Raw genomic sequence first — 24,930 nt, forward strand, 5'->3', positions numbered from 1 at the left:
TTCTCACCCACCTGCCTGCATTGTAGCCACTGTTGGCCCATTTCCCCATCTGACTCTCAAGGATATCCTGAGTGGTTTGTTCTTCGGGACCCCAGCTCCCTTTCTGAACTCTTTCTCCGCTGTTCTATCCATAGTACGGTCAAGGATTTTGCCAAGAATCCGAGTCTAAGCCATTGACCATTAGTTTGTAGACTCTCTTCTCTGGCCTTTCTTGAAAAGCAGTCCAATGTCCATGCTTCCCTAACCCCATGGCATCCCTCCCATTCACCATTTTCTTTCAGATATCACTGACGGTCCTCAGCAATGCCTCATTCTGCCTGTGTGGATCTGGTGAATGGGGCCCAGAGATGGGGCCAGCCAGGTGTTTGTGGCCTCAGATAGGGATGGAGCCTAGGACCTTGGACTGGTTAGTGCCATGCTCTAACCATTGAGATTTCTGAATAGTAGAAGGCTGTAAAGACATGGCATGTCAGCCGCTTAACAATAGAATGATCAGGTGCTGGAGCACTGGGCTTGGCGCCAAGAAGATCCATGTGAACCCAGGCCAAGTCTGCCTTTCTGGACACCCCTCCTCTTGTTCCTGGTTCAGTCCTCTGGGGGCAAACAAGGCTCATCCCTTCTATCTCTTCAGACACTGGAAAATAGCTCTCATGTCCCCCCACCCCACCCCATCTCTTCTCCATGTTATACATGCCCACTTCTTTTAACTGATCCTCATATAAGCTGGAATCCAGGCCCCTCAGCATCCCAGCTGCCTTCCTCTGGCTTGCTCGGCAGTGATGAACATCGTTTTGTAAATGGTGCTGTGCAGACCCAAGTACATCCGCCCAGTATGGGAGGACAAGGCAGAGATGGAAGGCCTCTCTCCCTTCCGGATTCCTTCCAGGAGCTTTCCATGCCTCTCAGGGCAGCCAAGGGGCAAATGAGCTTTTCTGTCATCTCTATGACACTGCTGATTCAATGAGCTCACAGCCCACTAACCCACCATTTTTTCCCAGACAAATTCTTATCTCAAACATCCTGTATTTGTGAATTTGGTGGTTTTTTTTTAATTCCATTGTAACAATGCATTTATCCTTATTGAATTTTATCTTACAAGATTTGGCTAAATGTCCTGATTCTATCATGCAGCATGTTAGCTCTCCCACCCAGCACCACATCATCTGCAAAATGGGTGAACTCTCAGATACCTTTATCTCAGCCATTGATTAAAAAGTTAAATGGATCTCTGGGGTACTTTCCTGGAGACCAGCCACTAAGTGACGCCTCTTTTAACCCATCATTCAATGGGTTCCAAGCCCATCTAATTATATCATCTTCTCATCCACATCTTTTCTACAAGAATGGTCTGAGACCCTTCTTTCATCAAAGGCTTTGCTAAACTTTAGATAAAAAATAAGCACTGAATTGCCTTTCTAATAGTCTGGCGACCCCATCAAAAGAGGAAACAAGGTTAATCTGGAATGATCTGTTCTCTTTTTTTAATTCTTTTTTTAAAACTAAATGTATTTTTTTCAATTAATGAAAACTCCATCTTATCTCCTTCCCACAGCCCAGCTTGAAAAAGAAAGAAAAACGAAATCCTTGTAACAAATATGCAGACAAGCAAAGCAAATTCCTGCATTGACCATGTACCCAAAATGTGTGTCTCATTCTTCATTTTGAGCCCATCACCCTCTGTCATCAGGATAGCAATGAATCTTCCTGAATAGTGTTTGGTCATGGTGTTGACCAGACTCCCAAGTCTTCCAAAGATGTTCTCTTTATGATGCTGTTGTTACTGTATCAGTTGTTCTCTAGGTTCTGCTCACTTCATTCTGCATCAGTTCATACAGGGTTTCTCTGACACTGTGGCCTCTTCTGGATGATATCATGTGATTCCTTGCATTCTTTGTGTGGCTTCCTTTTCTAGATGCTCATTGAGCATCTTTTTAGTGAACATTCTAGAATTTCCCCAGGAATTGAAGTCAATAACTAGTGAATTCCATTCTCCTCCCCCACCTCACCCCCTCTTTTGGCAAGTTAAGCAACAAATATTTATTAATAGCTACATTTGCATAGAGCTTTAAGGTGTACAAAATGCTTTCAGTATGTTCTCTATTTGATTTCCGAAGCTCTGATTTGGTACCAGGCATTGTGCTAAGCACAGGGAAGATAAAGAAAGGCAAAACTGATATATTGGCACTTCTCCAGTTGCATGGCTCTAGTAAATGCTTGCTAAGTGCTTTTTGATCAGTTGATGTCACTGACATCAGTGACTCAGAAGTCCCAGTGAACAGGTCTTTCAGCACCTGAGGCTAGAGTGCATTGGGGCAAGACCCAGAGCCACAAGGTGCCCCATTGCTGTCTCCTTACTTATCTTGGGCATTAGCTCCACCATCTTTATTCTGGCCATTCTAGTGCAAAGGTCATGCTCCTTGGCAAAGCAAAGCAAGGTAAGAACTGAGCAACTCTGGCTTCTCCCTCTTGTCAGTTCTCATCATCCTGTCCACCCCAAGAAGTGATTCTGCTTCTCCTTTTTCTCCCAATCCAGCATTAACAAATCCAACCCTTTTATCATCCTCAGCTACCCTCATACGCCTAAGCTCATCTTGAGCTTTAGCCTTCCTGACACTATTTTATAGGACCGTGTCATGCTCTTATATTTATCCTTTGTTACCTATCCTTTCTTCCATAGTCTTTGCATAGCTTTTAGGGCTCTGGGTTGGAGAGTGCCCAGTGCGTCCACGCCAGTCTCTTCAGAGATCTCAGAGATCCTCTCGGGATTGTCTCCCTTCGTGAGTATTTCCCATCCCTTCTGGGATGACATCTCTCCCAGAATTTTATTCCATGGCACCCCACCTAGCGATCCTTCCTCTGAACCCTTTGAAATCTATTTTCCCTAAAGCTGGGGCAGTCATCTAACTATGCCCAGATTTCCTTTCTTTCTCTTTCATAGATTCTAGGAAAGAGTAGTCACTTCCCCCTAAGCTTCCCATCATAGCAACCCATCCTTCCCTATTAGTGAGAATCAGATCCAATATATAATTTTCCCTTGTTATTTGTTCCATCTTTTGAAAAAATAAATTATCATTAAGGAAAATCAAGAAGTTACTAGCTCAAAAAAAATTTTGTTAAAAAGAAGTTACTAGGGGCAGCTAGGTGGCACAGTGGATAGAGCACCAGCCCTGGAGTCAGGAGTACCTGAGTTCAAATCCGGACCCAGACACTTAACACTTACTAGCTGTGTGACCCTGGGCAAGTCACTTAACCCCAATTGCCTCACTTTAAAAAAAAGTTACTAGCTCTTCTGCTTCTCACAGGGAGAATGTACTCCTTTAGATGTCTGAATAATCGCCGCCCCCCATCACTACTCTATCCTGCCTCTGACTCAAGAGTCTGGTTTGTTGTTTACCATAGTCTTCACCTCTTCCCTCTTTTTGCCCCAGTGGTCTGCAGTTGACAAAATCATTTCTGTTTCCCCCCTCTTGACCTTCCTCCAAATGTTCTCCAACATGTTTTCATTCCTTGGTTCCTGTATCTCCTTGGTTATAGGAAAATTCTATCCCACCCCTACTTTTACCCATCCTGTCTCTCTGGAAGAAGATCCGCCCATCTAGAGCCAGAACCAATCATGGTTGCCATGCTACCAGGTCTCAGTAATACATGTGAGGGCCTGTTTTTTCTCCTTTGCACTAACTAGGACTTGTAGTTCCTCTCACTTGTTGCATAAACATTTGATGTTTGCTTATAGATCTTTGAAGCCAAGGGCATTACAATCTCTCCTTTCCTGGATTTTATCCCTTATGAGCTCATGGGTATCTCATTCTCTTCCTTCATTGCACTTATTCTCTATGATACAAGGCTGTTTTTCCCCTCTTCTGTCCTACTTTATTGAAAAGCTCTTTTGTTTAGATTTTCAAGACAGCAAGCAAATTCATTCTTAATAGTCTTTCTTAACTACACTCCATCCCTGGCCCATACTCTGTCATTACTACATTTCAATCCATAGTTCAGAAGTCCAAAATGCCACCTTCTCATCAAACTATTTGCTTCCCAAATGATTATTTCTCCTCTGCACTACTTATCTTCAAGGAACAACAGTGGGAAAAACAAAGCCTCAACAACTCTGGTCTTGATTTTCTTGCCCGAGACTTCCTTATTTTGGGTAATGTTTTTCGGTTCCTTCAGGCAGTATTTGTGCCCGCATGGATTACCAGAAGAGGCTCATCTTGGGAGGTTCTCGTGCTACCTTGGATACATAATGCTCAGGGAAGGTGACTGACCTTTCTGTGGTTGCCTTGGTCCCTCTCAGCAAAGAGTCACTTTTTACCTTTTCCTCAGATCCTCACTAGATAGGAAGCTCCTGTGGTTCTACTAGATTGCCTTTTTGAAGACAAATGGCTGCCTCCTCAGAGGAGGAGGAAGAGCCTTCCGTCTAAATGTACACCAGCACTCTTCTTTTCTTCCTCCTCCTTTTCCTCCCCTTTGAGGGCTTTACGCATCCATCTTTCTGACTGTCCTCGAACCTGCTCCTTCAGCTTTTCTCACAGGAGCCGAGTAGAATCCTGGATGCTACTTCAATGACTTGGAGATTGTTCTGGGTTTTTTTCAGTTTTTTCAGTCTCCGCCCTGCACCAGCCCTTCTTATTCAGATCAAGGCTTTATCTCTTCTCTTTCTCCTTCTCTCACAACCTTCTCTCAAAGGAGCCAGAAATAGAATCACCATCTTTGCACTGCCATCACGGCCTGGTCCGTGGCTGCACGCACACAAGTTCGAGGCGAGTTATACCGAGTGAACAGAACGCGGTGGCAGCCCTCTGCAACGAGCCCTAACGTGGGCACAGAAAACTTTGTCAGCTTTCCCAAAGTGCTTTCCCACCTGTGATCTGGTTTGAACTTTGTCCTGGCTCATTTCGGCATGGAGATGACCCCGGTTGTCAGAGATGGTGCCAGTCAGACACAAGCTTTGGCACATCCTACAAAGCTGTGCTTCACAATGGTCTTTTGGGGGGGGGCAGCAGCCCAGCTGAGTCCAGAGGGGCTCACCATGAACTAAGCCACCAGGTGATGGATTTCTGCACCACACTGATCCTTAAACACTTGGCCAGGAAGCTGGAGAGGATCCATGACCTGCTGAGAATCTTTGGAGGAATTTCCCTAGCTCTGACCCTTTCTTACTGCTTTCTGACATCTCTTTATGGAAATTAGAACAAAGCATTGAGGGACCCTGACGCAAGGCTCTCTTCATTGTCGCCCGACTCTAGAAACCTGTCATTGGTGGGGATGATCCTCACCTGAACATATCCAGCCTGGCCCAAGAAGGTGAGCACCTTTTCAGATGGGGAAACTGAGACTCAGAGAGGTTCGATATACTTCCTAAAGTCACACAGAAAATGGTGACAGAATTAGGGCTAAACCATAGCGCTTAGGACTCCTTCTTCAAGATTCTCTCATTGAACTGTGCAGTGGGCTAATTTTCCTTTAGTTCAATCCCTCTCTTCCCACCATCCACCCCTGCTCCCATTAGCACAGTGGAGCTTCTGTATTCCTTTTGACCTCCATGTTAAGAGTCTCTCCAACACATCTCCCTTCATAGGCATCCATAGGCCTCCTCAATTCCTCCAAGCTGCTCTCTGGAGCTCTCTCTGAGGTCAATGATTTCTCTAATGATATACTGCCCTTTCTTCACTTCTTTTCTCCTCCCCCATCTGTCCCTGTCTTTTCCGCCTCCCTCTATCCCACCTCCCAGCACCAATTTATCTGCCGCATGAGTGCCCTCCCTCCTGCCAGTTATCTCTTGGTCCATTGTCCATGATCGTTAATAATAGCTGCCTATTTCCATCAGCCATGCACTGGATATACCTCATATACAACGAGAAGGACCAGAAATGGGAATTTGAGGAAGGGCAAGATTCCTCATAGGTTCCACCTCCTGAGTCTTCTGGGTCCCTTTCTGGGTTTCCTGTCCAAAGTCCTTGCTGGTCTCCACTCTCCAGATTCCCATCAGGATTCTCCCCAACTTTTCTCCAAGGTTTCTTCCCCCCCCCCAGTCAGGTCTCCATGAAAGTTCTCTCCTTTGTACTCCCCTCCCCCAGGTTTCCCTCCTGGCATGTGCCTTATTGCCCTTAGAGGACAGACTTCTAGTGTGACAAGCCCCAAACCCAAAGCTATTCTGCCCTCAGAGAGAACATGCCAAACTGCTCTGGCTTGGCTACCATTTCCTGACAAGGCTAGTACCGGACAGAGGGAGCCCAGTCATTTGGAATTGAGAAGAGAAGCTTTGGGAATTGAGACTTAGGCGCTGAAACTGCAGCAGGCTGGCTTCATCTCCAGCATATACTTTGGCTAAGAGAGGCTCTGCAAGTAATAGGGAGAAAAGTTGGGGTCTGCAAGGAGACAGGACAAGACAGGAGGAGGAGCTGGTCAACTTGGCAAAGAGGAGGCAGGGAGGCAGTGCAAAGGAAAGGAGGCAGCAGGGGCTGAGGAGTTGGTGCCACCGTTGTGGTACTCAAATCACAATCAGCAGCAGCATTATTTGTTCTATGACACTTTATAACTTGTAAAGCATTTTACAAAGATTATCTCATTTGATGTTTCCAACAAGCCTGTGAGATCATTATAGTTGATACTGGAAGGATAGTTTGCTGCTTTCAAAGACCTTCATAAGCATTGTGCCATTTGATACTCATGCCAGTCTTGTGAGTTAGGTAGTCCTAGCTTCATTGTCTCCATTTTACATGTGGCATCTGACTGTGTGTGCACAGACACACACATACACAGACACGCGCACACACACTGCTTGATGTTCACTCAGAAGTATAGCTTATGAGCTCTTATCAGCCTACTTATTTTACTAATTAACCAGAAGTTGGACTTCAAAGCAAAAACAAACAAACATTTAATTAAACAGACCCACAAATAAGGGAACAAAAAAATCATTCCCTCTAACTCCAAACTTTCTGGGAGCACACTATTGATAGAATGTTGAGGAGAGGAAGGGAGGAGGAGGAGGAAGAAGAGAGAAGGAGGAGAGGAGGTGGAGGAAGAAGAGAGAAGGAGGAGAAGATGAGGAGAGGACAAGGAAAGGAAGAGGAGGAAGAGAAGGAGGGGGAGAAGAAAGACAGAACTTTGGGACACAGACCACAAGTCATCGAGATCAGGCACTGGAGGAGGAGGCATTTAGAGGGCAGACCCAGCACAAAAAGTGTTCCTGGCGTTCTGGGATGGAAAACAAAAAGTCAACATCTGGGATGCGAGGTCCAGGGTTCCTGACCCCTTTCCCAGTGCAATGCACTTTTCCCTGTGCAAGGATAAGGCAATAAACACTCAAGAAGAGAGCAGATCCTCAGATAGCCACACGGAATGTAGCAAGTGAGCACAGAGAACAGAGGGAGCTACATTTCTTAACCCAGAGACCCCTCCCACCTCACTGAGAGGCTACAGCGCGGAGCTCAGGCTTAAACTCTGGTTCTGGAAGGGCTTGCCTATTCACCAGAAAGAGAACCTAGGAGGGGGAGGCCATTTTAGAGTAGAACATGCTCAGTTCAGGAATATCAGAGACCCAGTGTGGGGAGGGCAAAAGCCATGGCAGAGAATGTGTCTGTAGGTGAGAATAAACACAAGAAATGACGCGGTTGTGGGGATATGCCACAGACACTGGACAAAGAGAGAAATTGGATGAGTTCAGGAACTAGATTATGGACCAGGCAACGGATAAAGGCAGTCATGGTCATGAGGGTTTGCAAGTATCTGAACATTGTTGTTGTTGCTCAGGCTCTTCAACTGTATATGACGCCTTGTGGCCCCATTTGGGGTCTTCTTAGCAGAGATACTGGAGTGTTGGCGATGAGGAAACTGAGGCCAACAGGGTGAAGTGACTCGCCCAGGGTCACACAGCTAGTAAGTGTCTGAAGCCAGATTTGAACTCAGGAAGATGAGTCTTCCAGAGTCCAAGCCCGACACTCTATGCACTATGGCGCCCTCTAGCTGTCCTGGACATTGGACATTGGTTGGAGCCAAACAGCTGATGCGTTTGTGGGTTAATGATCATTTCCATCTTCAGAAGGACCAAAGAAGTGGCCAGTGGAATTGCTGCTCTGGCCCTCATTCTGACCACCAAGGATAACCTGGTCATTCACAGGATTGGGGAGAACATTTAGGACAAGCACCCCCACTCAGAATTCTTGAACAGAAAGAGCAGGCATCCTGCATTTGGTCAAAGTGAATTTCAAGGGATTCATTGAGAGAAGTCAACAAGCATTTATTAAGCCCTTGTTGTGTCCCTGGCCCTGTACTGAGTGCCCGGATTATAACACAAGTGGTGAAAAGAGACAATTCCTGCCTTCATGAAGCCTACTAATAGGTGACAACAGCACCTAAAAGGAGATAAAGGGAAGGGCAGGAGAGAGTATCTATGCCAGACCATGGCAGAAAAAATCCCAGAGAGCGAGTAGCAGAGCCCACAGGGAGATGAAGACATGACTGGCCCATGCACTTTCCTTAAAATGGAGGTTTGGGGATGAATTGACCTCTCAGAAGGAGAAGTCACCGCGTTGGAGTGACCTTGCAGGCCCAGGAGGCTCCAGGGCAGGGGATGGGGAGGATCCTGTGACCACAGCTCTGTGGGGAGAGACAGCCTAGGAGGTGTGGGACAGCCTCCAGCACCAAATTCTGGAGACCAAACAAACAGAGGAAAAAGATGAGAACTGTCTGCACAGGACGTACGAGATGAAAACAAGTGCAAGTAACAACTAAAGAGTCCAGACAGCAACTGAGCCCGGTCCTTTAGGGATCGTATTGGAAGCATGAGATCCCAGAATGAGCCGAGGCTGGTGGTGATAGTGAGGGTGCCTATGTTGTAAATATGAGGAGTCCCAGGAGGGATGGCACCACTGTTTGAGGGGTGGGTATGCTGACAGCTGATAACAGTGAGAAGGTGTCAGTTCTGGTTCTGCTCACTGTTCACCCCAAAGGTGTATGGGGGCACTGAGACATCCCAGATGGATGGCCACTGTGGGAATTTATTGTGATTTGGGGACCCTGCCTTTGGGCTGAGATTAAAAAGCCCTCCGGATTTTTCTCTGTGTAAGCAGAGCTACCCCTCCCCCTCCACTTCAGCAGCTGACCTGAGAAGTCCTGTGGGCCTTAGAGAATGCCAGCCAGGTGGGGGGCTGGGGAAAGCCCCAGCTCCCTCCGCCCTGAGGGGATATACCCCAGAGATCCCGGGCTATCCCAGGCGGGCCGGTGTGGAGGTCCCAGGTGCACAGCAGGGGGTGGTGAGACAAGACAGACACTAGAGACGCTGGGGGTTCACAACAGTACGGAGTTAGGGGCTTTTCAGGAGAGGTTGGTGAGAGAAGACGGGCTTGGGGGTCATTACGACAGTACAGAAAGGGGGTTCACTAAGGAGACTGAGGCTATGAACAGAAAGGGAAGTTAAACTGTAAGGGGGAATGCTAGAAGATGGTCTGTCAGTACAGAGGACACTAAGGAGACACAGGGGAGAGAGAGACACACCAGAAGGTCATATAACTTTGCATTTCTTTACCCTTATCTCTTACATTTATTTTTATAAATAAACCCTGCTTTGGTTATTTAATTTAAAGGCATTTGCTTATCAATTTTGGAAAGAGTAATGTGGAAAATTTTTAAACAGCCCTAACAGACCGGCTTAGGAAATTAATAGCAGTCAGATAGCCTGCCAGTCAAAAGTCCACAGATTAGGCCAGTAAGTTAAATATTTTTAACACCTCCATAAGGCACTTGTCCTGTGAAGAGGGCCAGGGCAGCAGAATGGCACAAGAATCTAATGAGCCAAGAAAGCTGGGCAGCTTGTAATCTACCTCAGGGATGGAATCATGGATCCATTGACATATGGAAGCATTTCTCTGCCAAGGAGTGACTGGCTCTGATATAACAAGAATTTTTAACGTGGAGTCAAAACAGGAAATGAGTGAGATGGTAAGAGAACACACGTCACTGGGTCCAGACCAACTGCATCCTTGGGCACTGAAAGATCTGGCTGATATGATTGCTGTCCCTATCAATCTTTGGCATATCCCAAAGAAGGAAAGAAGAAACAGTTTGTTATCTAAAGGACATGAAACTTTACTTATCATCCTTGGAAAATTCTAAGACATTATTAAAGGGATAGTCTGTGCACATTTAGAAAGGGAAGTAGCAATCACAAAAGGCTATTGTGGATTTATCAAGAACTCATTCTCTTTTTGATCTGGTCTAATAGATCCGGAAAAATGCCATAGACAAGATACACCGGATTTCAACAAAGCACTTGACAAAATTTCTCATGCTATCCTTGTAGACAAAATGACTAGATGATAGGACAGTTAACTGGATTTGGAACTCTTTAAATGACCAGTTCCAAAGATTGGTAAAAGAGAGGCACGAATGGTTCAAAGCCAACTTCATAGGCATCACTGAATAGAATGCCCCAGGCATATGTCTTTGGCCATTGTTTGAATTCAACATGAATGACTTAGATTAAGCCATAGTTGTCATATTTGAAGGTTCTGTGAAGGAATGGTTGACACAGTACATGACAGAGTTGAGATCCAAAAAACTGCCAATAGATTTGAAAGAGGATTGAATCTACTAATATGAAGTTTAACCATAACTATAAAATCTAAAGTTCACATTTTAAAAATAAACCTCACGAGTCCAAGATGGATGAAGGAGGCATGGCTACACCATAGTGCCTGTGAATAAGACAAGGGGTTTTAGTGGCTGATCAGCTCGATTTGAGTCAACAGTATGTCGAGGCACTCCCCTAGGCTCCATGAGGAGAGACATTGGTCAAGCCCCATATGAAGTCTTGGGCTCAGCTCTGCATGTTGCATTCTGGGAAGGGCATAAATAAGCTAGAGAATGTGCAGGGTGACTAGGTGGGCGAGGTAGCCATGGAATGCCATAGGAAGTTTGGCTGAAGAAATGGGGATGTGGCCCCTGGAGAGCACTTAGGAGTGAGATGGCAGCAACATAAAGGTATCCAAAAGGAGCCACATGCCAGAGGGATTGGGCTGGTTCTGCTGGTCCCAGAAAAGCAACCTAGAAGCAATGGGTAGAGGCTGCAAAGATGAAAATGTGGTCTCGATGTAAAGAAAAACTCTGCGACAATGAGAGAGATCTCAAAGTGGAATTGACTGCTTTGAGGGACGGTTGATTCCCTCTCCCCAGAAATCTTTGGGCAGAGGCCAGATAAGCCCTTGCTGGAGATGTTGGAGCTCGCAGTCTTGTTCAGGTGGGAGTTGGACTGGATGAACTCCCAGTCCTAGATGAGATGAAGGACAGTGATCAATGTGGGGACAATAGAATGGATCCCTAAAGAGCCAATGACTGTTACTTTAATGATTAAGAACAGGATCCACAGACACATATAGATAGAAAGAGATACAGATACAAGATCAGAACCTATTTCAAGAATTAATCCTACCTCTTTACCCACGGAAAGAAGAGAGGAGCAGGAATGATCAGCAATCAGTCTAACTCTAAAGGGCTGAGTGGAAGTAGAATTCAGCAAGAGAGTATTACAAGGAGAGGGAGGATTCTTTCTTTGTCTGATGCTGTCTAGCCCTTGGGGAGAGGTAGAGAAAATAGGGAGAGAGCACCACTGTGACCTCTCTTCCGATTCCTCCTCAAGACAAGGGTTTACTCTTAGAACTGCACTCCCGTTCTTAGAAGCTGTGATTCCCTTGACTTTTGCCTCCTGCATTTCTCATAATCCCATGGCCTTCCTTGGATTTTTTTTTTTCTTCCTTGGATTTTGATTAAGAATTTCAAATTTCCCAGCAATGCTTTCTAGACCTTTCCCTCAATGTATCCAAATGGTGAGGATGTGAGTATCTCAAGAGGGAAATTTGGAAGGGGGCAAGAGACCTTTCTGTCCTACCCAAGTGAGGATTCCCCTACTGTTTCCTGCCCGACCCCAACCCCATTGTGTGTGTGCCCCAAGGTAGACTAGATATTCCAGCCTGATGCCAGAGCCCAGGGTTGTGGCTCTCCTTGGAGGTGCCCCACAAACCCCCCTTGGGGCCCTAAACATCTGCATGAGATGCCGTTGATACCTTGCCTTCTTAACATGTGGGGTGATAAATGCACCTTCCCAGTCTGCGCGCTTGCCTGCCGGCGACATCTGTGTTGTTACGTGTACGTGCTTGGGTGCGGCCACTCTTCCTGCATGGGGCCTTTGCTTCCTCATTCCCATCCATGGCTTGACCAGCAAGTGGCATTTGGATGCTACATCCATGAAAAGTGTTGAACTGAATGTGCCTCAGTTTCCCTCAGCTGACAGAAGCGCTAATCTTGTCGCACTCAGCAACTGCGTGCAGAAATGTTACTGCAGGCCAAAGCGGGCTCAGCAGCACTCTTGCAAGATGTCAGAACTGTCCACCATTACTCTGTAAGTGTGCATGACTGGCTGGCGGGTGGCAGTGGGAAGGAGGAGGAGGGAGGTGGAGGCGCATGCTCCTGCTGCCAACCCAGTGCTTGCTTCACACCTGCTGGGCCCCAGAGCATGCGCCTACTACACCCTCCCCCCACCCATTGCACATCCATGTTCTGGGGTCTGTGCACCTGCTGGAATACCATGCTGGTTGGGTCAGGAAGGGAGGGAATGAGTGAGAAGAAAGGAAAGGGGGGCAGAATGGAGGGGAAAGGGGAGTGACCACACCCCCAGAGTCAGCCCTGGATGGATCAGAAATCAGAAATCCCAGCTTTGCTGCTAACCAGCTAGAGGACGTTGGGAAGGTCTCAGTTTCCCCATTTGTAATCTTCTGAGGTTACAAATGAGGTGTTAGAGGGGAATCTTTGGGTCTGACTATTCTAACTTCCTCCCTATGAAAGAACCGCTTCCCCAGCAGCCATTGGGGGCTATCCAGGGATAGGGAGCTCACCACAATTGAGAAGGGTCCAAGTCCTAGTACGTTGGCTGGGCAGTTCTGATCCTGGGATCATGAGGAAACTGAGACCCCAGAGCAAACAAGAGAGCCAAGATTTCAGCTCAGACCTTGGAACTCCAAGGCCAGGGCTCCAGCCTCATTGTCACAAAGTCCTTCCTTGTCTCTCCCTGCCCCCTCTCCCCTGTCAGTCAGCCTTAGTTGTCTCCAGTGTCACAGAACAAGTCTAGTTGCTGCCATCCACTCCTTATACTGGGAGCTGGGGTGGCGTGCATGTCCTCAGGGAGCTGGCAGAAAACTGTACATCTGTAAGTGTCTATAGCACAGAGGCCAGGCGGGGGGCACTAGCACTGGGAGGGAGGATGGGGAGGGGATGGGCAGAAGCAGCTTCACGGAGCAGTGATTCTTAGGGGGTGGGGGAGGGTGGGGATTCCGAGAAACAGAATGCTAAATGTGAGGAATGGGATGTGCCCATAAATGTGCCCTAAATGTGAGGAATGGGATGTGGACTGAAGAGTGCAGAAGGTAGCGTAATGGATAAGCCGTTGGAAAGCTAGGTGAAGGTCTGGTTGTAAAGGGCTTTAAAAGCCAGAGGAATTTGTTCTATCCCGGAGGCAATAGGGAGCCACTGGAGTTGATGGAGTAGGGGAGTCCCATGGTGAGGTCTACACTTAAGGGAAGTGATTTGGTGATCCCTCCCTCCAACATCTCTAGATAATGATCCCTCATTTACAGGCTCAGCATTCCTTCCAGCTCTCATGTGTCTGAACTTCAGGACAGAGACAAGGTCAAATCCCAGGCCTCCCTGTTCTCCCTTGAGCCAAAGTGCCTGGGGAGGGGGGGGGCTCCCCAAGGATGTTCCCTTTGTCCTTTGCACTTCACAAGTTCCTTGGGGACTGCTTAGGTTCTTCCCAGGCTAGGTATGAAAGAGAGCTCACAGGGATGACTCAATCAACAAACATTTACTAAAGAACTACCATGTGCCCAGCCCTATGATGGGTAAGTGGAGGGGCTCTGGAGGAGGAAGAGGAGGAGGAAGCCTGGGGTCCCATATACTCAGTCAGTCTCTGGGCCAGGGAAACCTGTGGCTTGATGGGAGCCTTTGCTCACCACTCTTTTTTTTTTTTTTGGTCGGGGCAATGAAGGTTAAGTGACTTGCCCAAGGTCACACAGCTAGTAAGTCTCAAATGTCTGAGGCCAGATTTGAACTCAGGTCCTCCTGGATCCAGGACTGGTACTTTATCCACTACGCCACCTATTTGCCCAAGCTCACCACTCTTAAAAGGCAGAAGGTTCCCTTTTCTTAGTCCTCTGATGCTGGGGTCAGAGGGTGACTGTCTACCTGTTTGTTTCTGGGAAGCTTTTTATGCTGACATGGGATGTACATGTGAAAACATGTGTGTGTGTGTGTGTGTGTACGTCCCTAATTTTTGATGGTGGGAAGTGATTAAGTCTTGTTAGCCAAGCAGGCATCTGTGTCGTTAGGACAGGTGGCCTCTCCTGCTGCCTAGCCTAACTCTAGCATTTGAGCTTCATTCCTTTGTCTTAAGCATTATCTTCTCCAGCCCACGATTCTTTGAAGATCTGATGCTCAGAGGAGTCTATGCACAAGCCAGTCAGTGGGGAAGGAGACACGGCGGGGTTGGGGGGGGGGAATGTAGAGAAGGGCACAGAAAGGGAAGTTGGGTGACAAAGTCCATCATTTTAGCCAGGCAGCCCTGGAGTCTGAGACAGATACTCCCGGGGCCACTGAGTGTCCTGAGGCTGGGATCTGGGAGGAAGAGCAAGCAGTCAGGGGCATAAGAGGTACTGGAAAGAGAGGGCAGGATCCCAGCCTCACAGCCAGCAGGGGCTCTCAGGAAAGGCTGAGGCTCATTTCCCTTCCAATTAAAGGCTTTTGCCTAGTTCTGAGACTCCCTCCTTCCTGACTGGAAGCCAAAAGCTTTGGAAAGGACTTGTTGATCCACACCTACTCAGTCATCACCATGTCCACCTGCATTAGGAGACTATGAGTTTCTGGGGACAGGGAAGAGAGAGCCCCTCTGCCCTGGTCAAGATGATAAGTGTAGTCTGGTGTTCAACTTTGGGTGGTTAGAGAGGACAGTGAGAGCCACAGGGCTTCCAGAGGGGGAAATCAGGAGTGGGAAAGGCCTAGTGTCCATGGCATTCGAGAGCTGGTAAAAGGAACTTCTGGAGAAGTATGGCAGGCTGGGAAGAGGGCAAGAGTAAGGGGATGGGACTGACAGCTGTGGTCAAGTATCAGCGGGTTGGGATGTCCTGGGACTCTGAAGGAAGGATAAGCCTTGTTCTGCTGGGCTCCAGAGAGCAGGGCCAGAAGCAGGCAGGGGAAAGAGAAGACAGAGAAGCTTCTCAACCTTGAGTGATGTCCCCGAGGAAGTAGGATCTTTGGGAGGTAAGATCTTCACCATTGGAGGTCTTCAAGAAGAGACTGGACAGCCCCTTGTCAGGGTTGCTTCAGAGGGGACACCTCCTCAGGCATGGGCTGGCCTAAATATATTCCATCACCATCATCACCACCATCCCATTATCACCCTAACAATCATCATCATTTCCATCATCTCAACCATCACCACCACCAATATCACCATCATCGATGCCATTATAATATCATCTCGCCAATCATCATCACCACCTCCTTCATGGCCATCACCACTGGTCACCATCACCATCATTGCGGTCATCATTACAGTCACCATCAGTATCATCATTTTCACCATCACAACGTCATCCCCGTGGTCATCAGCATTGGCGTCACCATCATCGGTATCATCACCATCGTTGCCTTCGTCATCATTGTTGCCATCAACATTATTATTGTAACTCATCTGCATAGCACAACAAGCCCTGAAAAATGTTTGGCTTTCACCAACTACAGTTTCTGCTCTATGCCAAGGCAGTCACTGACTTTTAGGAAGATCAGGCCCCAGCACTACCTCCAGGTTCTTGAGATCCCAAGGGACCCGAGTTGTACTCTCTCGACCCAAGTTGCTATTCTGAGAGGTGGTGCGGTCCATGGGAAAGAGCCCTGGGTCCTGGGTTTGAATCCCAGTTCTGATACTTACTAACTTAGGACCACGGGCAAGTCTTTTCCCCTGTCTGAGCCTCAATTCCCCATTAAATGAAGAGACTGGATCCCCTGTTCTCTTCAGTCCCTACCAGCTCTAAGCCTGTGGCCTCTATGCTTTCACTTGTGATGTCCAACTTCCCCTTGGAGGCAGGTTCCTGTGTCTTAAGGCTCTGGTCAGGAATTTCTCCCTAAGGTCTCCCCTAAACCCTTCATGCTTCATTATAAAATCATTGCTTCTCATTCTATCTCCAGTGAAAGTTTAGAACTTCTGTGCCCCCCACCCCATAAGACCTTCTTTAAGCTCCAAAGCACTCCTATTTATTTACCTCTTTCTACCCACAGCCTTCTCCTCCCCAAGTGAAGAAATCCTGATTCCCTCTGATTTTCTTCACCATCTTCTCTGCTCCCCCTCAGAACCTCCAGGAAGTCCCCATGGGCCTTCACTGAGCATACACTTCCCGATAGCCAGATACAGGAAAGGGATAAGGCCAGGATGTTCAGAGGGTCCTGGGGTGAGGGCCAGAGGGCCCACAGAGGTCACAGAACCAAGGACTATCCCTCATCTGACAGGGGATTGTTTACATAGCAGATGGTCTTTGCCTTCCAGAAGGCCCTTCCCCTTCTCCACTGTACCCAAGGATCTCCCTCTTGCAGAGGGTTCCCCACAGCTTTCCCAGGGATAGTGGGTTCTACTCATGCATTTACATTTCCCACCATCTCAAGCTCATGGTAATGAAGAGAAGAGAGAGACATGGGCACAAGGCTGCCTTCTCCACTTCTCTGGAGCTTCCTGGGAGAATCGGGCCACCCCAGAGGCCCCACTGGGAACTTCCTCTCCCTTCTGCACCAAGGGCTAAGGGTGGTATGGACCAGCAGGGCGTCTCTGCCTCAGATGGGCTTAAGGGGAAGGCAGAAGATGCCTCTGTGTGTGCCTGCACTTGTGTGTCTGAGGGGACCCCCTGGAAAGTCCCCATCCTGCTCCTCCCCCATCCAAGGAGCCCACACCAGCTGGGTCTGCTTTCTCTTGGCAGGAGGCTGGCCCGATCCACGCTGCTACTCATCCCACTCTTTGGAATCCACTACACGGTGTTCGCCTTCTCACCAGATAACGTCAGGAAGAGGGAAAGACTCGTGTTTGAGCTGGGATTGGGCTCCTTCCAGGTATGGGAGGGGAATCAGAAGAGCGGGTTCTACTTCCACATGCTGCCCACCTGCTGTGTGACCTTGGGCAGGCAGGCAGTGGTCAGGAAGCACTGATTATGTGCCTACTGTTGCCAGGGACTACGGATACAAAGAAAGGCAAAAGACAGTTCCTGTCCTCAAGCGGGAGAGACAAACAGTCAACTGTTTACAAACAAGACATAGATGAGATAAATGGAGATAACCAGCAGAGGGGGCCACTCGCCTTAAGGGGGATCCCCGCAAGAGGCTTCCTCTAGGAGCTGTGGTTTAAAGGAGGCCAGGAAGGACAGTGGTGAGAGCAGAGGAGGGAGCATTCCAGCCCTTGGGGATGCCAGAGAGAGGGCCTGGAGCCGAGAGATGGAGGGTCTTGTTCATGAACCAGATTGGCCAGGGAGGCCAGCAGCTTTAGAGTTCTGATCTTAGAGAAGAGATCCTTAGGCGGAGATCCTGAGCATCAAACAGATGGTCTCTCCTGCCATCAGAGAAGGAGGACGGAGATTGCCCCCAAAGGGGAAGCTCCCATCTTCTTAGCCATCGCTTTTCTGACAGTATCTTCCCCTCCTTGTGTGTGTGTGTGTGTGGCGGTGCTCTGCAAACCTCTGGACACTTCCACCTTTGGTGCTGGACCATGGTCTCCAGCCTCTCCTCCTCTGCCCACATCTGCAGAATAGCAGTAGGGACTTTGGGTTTGGAGTTCCTTGTTGAGCTCTGTATGTATGTGTGGCTTGGAAGCAGCAGCATCTTCCGAGAAGTCTCCTGCATTATGCCCAGAAGCAGAGAGAGCCTGGAGGCAGGCTGACCCAGCAAGCAGCTACTGCCATGGTCCAGACAGGAGGGGATGAGGAGAGGGGAGGGCATCTTGGAGAGATGATGCTGCAGAGGTGAAATTGACCAGAGGTGAAATCAACATGAGAGGCTGCAGAGGTGAAATCAACCAGAGATGCTACTGAAGTGAAATAGACAAGCCTCGGGCACCATATTGGATATGGGGGATAAGAGAAAGTGAGGAGTCCAGGATGTCCCCTAGGTTGGGAGTCTCAGGGACTCAGAGGATGGTGGTGCCCTTGACAGTAATAGGGAAGGTAGAAGGTGGGGAGGGTTTAGGGATACACTGCATGTAAGATGTCTATGGGATGTCCAGTTGGAGATGCAAGATTAGATATAAACAAACAAGTTAGAGGTAGACAATAGCAACTGGGAATCCTAAGCATAGAGCTGGTCACTGAATCCATGGCTGTTGATGAGATCACCAGTGAGGTAGGACAGAGAAGGGGACCCAGGCCAGGGCCCTGAGGGACCCCCATGGTTAGAGGGCATGGTCTGGAGGAGGCCCAGGTGAGGCAGTGTTAAGGAAACCTAGAGAGAAGAGTTATTGAGGAGAAGATGTGCGGTGGCTCAGGCTGCAGAGAGGTCAAGGAAAAGGGTGACTGTGTGAAGCCATTGGATTTGGACGCTAAGGAATCAGTGGGAGCTGCGAGCATTTCAGTTCAGCGATAAAGTCGGAAGTGATTGTGGAAGTAGGAGAGTGAGAAGAAAGGGTGTGGCGACACTTCCAAAGCACAGCCACAAGAGGAGAGAGAGATGAGAACAGAACTAGTGGGGATGGATGGGTCAAATGGAGGGTTTTGAGGCTGAGAGAAACGTGGCAGTGTTTGTAAGCAGGAGGGAAGCAGCCAGTATAGAAGGAGAGATTGAAGATAAGTTAGAGAGTTGGGATAATAGGAGGGGGCCTTCTGCTAGAAAAGACAGGGTCGAATGGGGTCAACATAGAGAGGAATTGGCCTAATTAATAATAATTATGACAAGCTAACATTTCTATATCACCTACTATGTGCCAGACACTGTGCTAAGACCCTTACAATTATTACCTCATTTGATCCTCACAGTCACCCTTTGAGGTAGGTGCTGTTATGATCCCCGTTTCACAGATGTGGAAATTGAAGCAAACAGAGGTTAAGTGACTTACCCAGGGTCACACAGATAGTAAGTGTCTGAGGCTGGATTTAAATGCAGGTCTTGGCCTCTTCTTTGTCAGAGAAAGAAGTAAAGGAGAAGATAATGGCAGAAGGCATTGAGGTGAAGTGAGATTAGGAGAAACAGGATCCCTTGGTAAATGGTCTCCTTTTTCTCTTTTTTTCTTTCTTTCTTTTTTTTTTGCTGGGCAATTGGGGTTAAGTGACTTGCCCAGGGTCACACAGCTAGTAAGTGGTAAGTGTCTGAGGCCAGATTTGAACTCAGGTCCTACTGAATCCAGGGCTGGTGCTCTATCCGCTGTGCCACCTAGCTGCTCCAGGTCTCCTTTTTTTCAGTGAATATGAGGCAAGGTTCTCCACTGAGAGGAGAAGGGAAAGAAGAGTCATGGGAAGTTTGATGAGAGATGGAAAGGTTTGGAAGAGCCTCAGTGGAGACTGGGAAAGGGAATCATTAGGAAGAAGCTGTGCAAGGATTGGCCCAACTGAGGTTCTATAATACAAATTTGTAGAAGAGACAACCAGGATGGTCTTCTCTAACCTCAGTCAGCTGCACTGGGTCAAGGCAGAGGGTGGTGGGAGGGATCCAAGATGGCAGCGTGATGGGATACAATCAAGAATGCAGGAAGGGGGCAAGGGGCTCAAGAGAAGAGGACAGAGCCATCTTTCCAGAAAGAAGGCTGGATCCTGTTGTGATGATGAGAACCAGTCCATGGGGAAAGAGGAGTCAGAATCAATCTCTCTGCAAAGCTGAGATCTATACATGGAGAGCAGAGCAGAAGGGTAAGGGCTAGCGTGAAAAATGGGAATGAGAAACAAGGAAATGATGGAAACATTCACAGATTAGACACAGGAGAGTCATATCATAGGGAGCAAGCATTTCTGGGCCTTCTGAACCCTCCTGTGTCTGATGTCTGGGGAAGGGTCTGTTTCTACTCACACCGTATTTGAGTGATGTTTCTCTTCTCTCCTCTCTTCTCTTCACTCGCCTCCCTTTCCTTCCTTCCTTCCCTTCTTCATTTCCTCCTTCCTTTCCCTCTCTACTTTCCTCTTTCCCTCCTTCCCTCCCTCCTTCCCCTCCCTCTTTCCTTATCCTCTTCCCTTTCTTCCTCTCTCCTGCCTTCCCACTCCCTCTCCTCTCTGTCTCTTCTCTCTGCCCAGGGGTTCGTGGTGGCTGTCCTCTACTGCTTCCTGAATGGGGAGGTGAGTTCTGGCTTTCTGACCCCTCATTGGTCTTGCCACGGTTGGGGGGGGGCAGGGTCCCTGCAGCTGACCCTACTCCTAAGGCAGCTTTCTCGCCCACTAAAGCAGCTGCACTTGCTGAAGTGCTGCCCTTAGATGCTCTTTCTTTGGGCCTGAACCTTATCCTCTGCTCCAGCAAGTGTGTTTGGTCCCTGAGAGGAAGAAAGCAGAAAGCTAGTTAAGTGGAAACAAATTAAGAGGAGAATGGGACTAAAACTTGTGCCAACAAAACTACACGTGGAGAAGTGGACCCTGCAGCTCATGAGAAGCCCATTAACCCAGTGCCCAAGGAAACTTCCCAGCAAGCAGCCCCACTGGTGGGAGGGGCCTGTGGATTAGGTGAAATGAGGAACAGGAGTGGCCTATGGGGCCCTCAGTTAGAGGCACCATCCATGGCCTCTCCTCAGCCCTGGGCACAAGGCCAGCCAGGGCTCCCTGCCGCAGGGTCAAGCCCCAGGTCTCCTTTTTCTTTGGCCTCAGTTTCCTACTTTCTGGGAAAGAAGTACGAGATAGAAGGGCTGAGTGCCTCAAGAAACTGCAGAGGGGAACAGGAAGGTGGGGGTGGGCAAGGCTCCAGGTTGAGTGCCCTCCCCCCCACCCCACCACACAAAGTCAGCATCTAAACCAGAAAAGCAGTGACTCATTCTCTGCTTGATCACTCACCCACCAAACTTTTTCTGAATCTCCTAGCATGGCTGGGCCTGGCCTGGCACTGTGGGAGAGAAGCAGAACAGCCTCCCCCATGGGCTTCTCCAGCACAAGTTCCTGAGTCCCTCCAAGCAGTCTTCAGCCGGTCAGCCGGCAGGAGGGACAGAGAAGGCGTGTGGCGTGGCCCAGGGTCGAGTAAGGTCAGAGGCCAGGGCTTAAAGAGTGTCATGGGGTCAAGATGGGAGGAAGAAAAGGGATCCAGAACAGACTCCTTAGTACGGGAGGAAGGAGGCACCAAGGTTCCTGATGGTACGAGGATGGTAGGAATGAGAGTGGAGGAGAGTTGGCAGGATGGCAGATCCTGAGAATTCAAGGTCTTAGAAAGAAAAGCAATTCCAAGAGCTGGTGAGGTCTGGAATACGAATCTCCTGGAGCAGGGTGGAGAGAATGAACACATGGGCCATTCACATAACTCCTGGCAGTGTCTTGGCAGACAGATTCCTAAGTATTTTAAACCTTTTCCATGATTTTGAATGGAATTGCCCATCCTCTTCCTCTTGGGTTTTGTTGGCAATGTACAAGAATGATTCATGTAAATTTATTTTCTATCCTATAAACATTTCATTGAATTTTCATTTAACTCATTAAAGTAAGATACAGGTCATGGGAAGTGTTGGTCATGGGAGATATGGAAGTTCAAGGAATCCTGAGGTTTTAAGCTTTAGGAGGGGCACCAAATTGGACACTGACTTTTCCAAGGCTGAGATGTGGAGAGGACCTTGATCCAAGGACCATAGTCATGGAGAAAAGTGGGGATGGTCAAGAGGTGGACAAATAATAGTGACAAGGTCATCTGGGAGAGGGTGGTTCAGTCAGATGGCATGATATTCCAAGGAAAGGCTGTTGAATAACGCTAAAGAAGGAAACTGGAAGGAGCAGGAGGGTTTCTAGACAGGCTCTGCCCTTTCTCTTCCACCTGAGCTTCAGATGCTAGGCAGAGAGCCTTGAAAACACAGAGGAGCTATCAGAGGGGTTCAAGGGGAGGTCTGTGCTGTGAAAACTTTTGCTAGTGCCTGAAGTCCTGGTTTCCAAGGGACAGGAAGGAAGCCGTTTGCTCTCCTCCTGCTCCGGGGCCTCCTTTCTGCTCTTGGAGCTGAGCCAGGTGTCTCCAGGCTTGGCTTTCGGCATGGCGGTGAGCAACAAGGTCCATAAAGAAATGACCTTGTGAAGTTTCTCCCTAAAGGTGCAGTCAGAAATAAAGAGAAAATGGCGGAGCTGGAAAGTCAACCGGTACTTTGCTGTGGATTTCAAGCACCGGCATCCATCACTGGCCAGCAGTGGAGTGAACGGGGGCACGCAGCTGTCCATCCTGAGCAAGAGCAGCTCACAGATCCGGATGTCCAGCATCAATGCTGAGAACCTGGCCACATGAGCAGCAGTCAAGACGGCGGCCATGGCCACGGCCACCCTCCTGTCCCTTTATAAAAAGGAGTTGTTTTGTGGGATTGGGACTGGGAGGGGAGTTGGTAGGAGAGGCCGGGGCTCCTACAGATGTTTGAGTGTGTGTGCAGGGTGCATGAGTGTGTTTGTGAGTGTGTGTGTGGGTGTGTGGCAGGGGTGGGGGTGTCTGTGTGTGGGGGGGGGTGTGGGGGGTGTGTGGCAGGGGTGGGGGTGTCTGTGTGTGTGTGTGTGTGTGTGTGGCAGGGGTGGGTGTGTGTGTGTGTGTGTGTGTGTGTGTGTGTGTGTGTGTGTGTGCTCGAGCGTGTGTCTTTTTTTTTTTCTTGAATGAATATTGTGTGTCTGGAAGCATGGACCTGGGAGCCCCGAGTCTTCAAAGAGGAGGGTGCAGCGGTTGTCATTTTTAAAGCTTTTTGGTTTTTCCATCGTTCCTTTCCCTAATACCTTGTAGATAGAATTGCAAAGTTGGGAAGGCAGGTGCCCCCCTCCCAACTCTGAGAGCATCCCTGCCCATTGTAACCATGGCCTCCCTCATTCCATGCAGCATCCTGGGGCCAGGAAACACTCACCCATCCTCTCTGCCTCATCATGGGTCCCTGGACCAGGGCGAGAGCTGAGAGGACCCACAGGCTGGGCAGGGCTTCCTCCAGCCGACCTCAACCTAACCCCCACCTCTCGGGCCAAGTGCTCAGATTCCTGAGTTGAACTCGACCCCTCTTCAAACTTTGCCATGAATGGGCTCTTAGGCTGGGGAGAGTGGTGGCCGATCCTTGTTTCCTGTTGGGGGTAGGGTGCACTGGGAAGCCAGCAAGGGAGGTGAGGGGAGGGCTTTGTGCGCCCCCTGGGGGCAGAGGCAGTTCTAGGGGGAGCCTCCAAGAGTCCATGCCCCAACTCCCAACTCTACCCCAGCCAAATCCTGAGCATGAGGGAATGTGGGGGCGCCCTGGAGCGTCCACATGGATCTCGCCCCCCCCCGGCTATTCTTGGACTCATTAGTACAAAGTTGCCATCTATTCCCGTTTCTGAGCCATGCCCAATGCCCTGCAAAGGAGCCCCTGCCCTGTTAGTCTACGGTGTGGCCAGTTGGCCTGCCCCCTTTTTCATGGTGTCCAGCCATCCCCCGGGGACCTTCTCTGGCCAGCAGCAGCTGAACCTGAGGGAGAGCCCTGGGCCCCTACAGGGGAGCCCTGGCTACCATGGACAGTTCTCTGAAGCCCTGGCCTCTGGATAGGAATGACAGGAGACTCTGGAGCTGGTGCCCAGCCCCCATGTGAATGGGTGACCTGGAGCAGGCCTTTCCCAAGGACCCTCCCCCCTCCTCCTGCCTGGAAATGGAGCCACATCTCGTTGTGCCCATTCAGAGAACAGAGCGGCCGGGACCCCCACACCACCCTCAGCTCTTCCCAGTCCAGCCGGGTCCCTCCCAGCTCTGGGCAGGAACTGAAAGGTGCCAGGTTGGGTCTGCATACTGTCCTTGGGGACCAGCGGAAAGAAGGCTTGGTGGTCATTATCTGATGGTTTTCTTCAGGGTCCAGAGGCATCTTTCTGCCTTGAAAAGGGGAGGGCTTCTCATGGAACCAGGAACTGCAGGGACACTTTGGGAGCCCATCTAGGATCTGGAGGGGGAGCAAGACATACCAACAGCCAGGAAAGCCACCCCAAGACTTTGGCTTAGAAGGGCTCCCAGCCCCACCTGGTGCCCCTCTGCCAGCTTTTCTGAGGTGCCCAGAACAAAAGTTCTTGGACAGAACCAAGAGAGAGAAGGAGGAGGATGGGAGTCCAACATCATGAGGTCGTGAACAGAGGACAGCCCATAGAGATAAAAGCCTGAGGTGGAATTCCTCTGACACCTCTCACCTGTAGGATCCTGGGCAAGTCATGTGCCCTCTGGGCTCGGCTGCCCCGTTTGTCAAAGAGAAAGCTCCCTGGAGGTACCCAAGGCCAGGCTGGCTGTTCAGATGGGCCTAGCCCTCAGGCTGCGAGGACCCACGTGGGAGGGCCCCCAGTCTTCTTGCTGAGCTTGGCAGGCAGCCTAGCCAAGAGGCGATCCCCTGTGGGCAGGGCCAGCCCCAGGACAGGACCACTGAGCCCAGGGATTTGCCTCTCCCCAGCCTTCTCCCACCATTCTAATCTACCTTCCCCTTCCCTTCTCAGACCCTACAGGCAACACAAGCCTAGTGGGGAGGAGTGGAGGGGAAGGGTTGGGGGCAAATAGGAGAGTCAAGAGGACTGGTCCACAGCCATGCTCTGCCCCTGGCTGCCGGGCCTCTGGGTCCTCCTCTCTGTACAGTGAGAGGGGGGCACTCCATTGTGCCTCTGGCTCCTGCTCCTCCTTCCAACATGCTGGGCTCTCTTAGGCAGCATCTATGACTGGACGTCGTATGTTGTAGGAGGGAGATCATAGGAGCCTTCTGTTCAGGGAAATCGGCCCGGACTCCAAGGACAACGG

At 49.4% G+C, this 24,930-nt stretch overlaps 1 protein-coding gene across 6 annotated transcripts in view; it reads left to right on the top strand.

The window, feature by feature from the left end:
* Positions 1-22,643, top strand: part of ADCYAP1R1 (ADCYAP receptor type I) — an 88,562-nt gene extending 65,919 nt beyond the window's left edge. For 3 of the 6 annotated variants that reach the window (XM_043966465.1, XM_043966473.1, XM_043966449.1), the window contains 4 exons: positions 12,314-12,397; positions 17,013-17,142; positions 20,295-20,336; positions 22,267-22,643. In XM_043966465.1, coding sequence (XP_043822400.1) covers positions 12,314-12,397; positions 17,013-17,142; positions 20,295-20,336; positions 22,267-22,455 — 445 coding nt within the window. In that variant the 3' untranslated portion in view covers positions 22,456-22,643. Of the gene's footprint in view, positions 1-12,313; positions 12,398-17,012; positions 17,143-20,294; positions 20,337-22,253 lie in introns of all 6 variants that reach the window. The other 3 variants (XM_043966457.1, XM_043966492.1, XM_043966483.1) reach the window with 2 other exon arrangements.
* The last annotated feature ends 2,287 nt before the right edge of the window (positions 22,644-24,930 follow it).

This window comes from Dromiciops gliroides, chromosome 1 (genome assembly GCF_019393635.1).
Source record: "Dromiciops gliroides isolate mDroGli1 chromosome 1, mDroGli1.pri, whole genome shotgun sequence".
Lineage (NCBI taxonomy): Eukaryota > Metazoa > Chordata > Mammalia > Microbiotheria > Microbiotheriidae > Dromiciops > Dromiciops gliroides.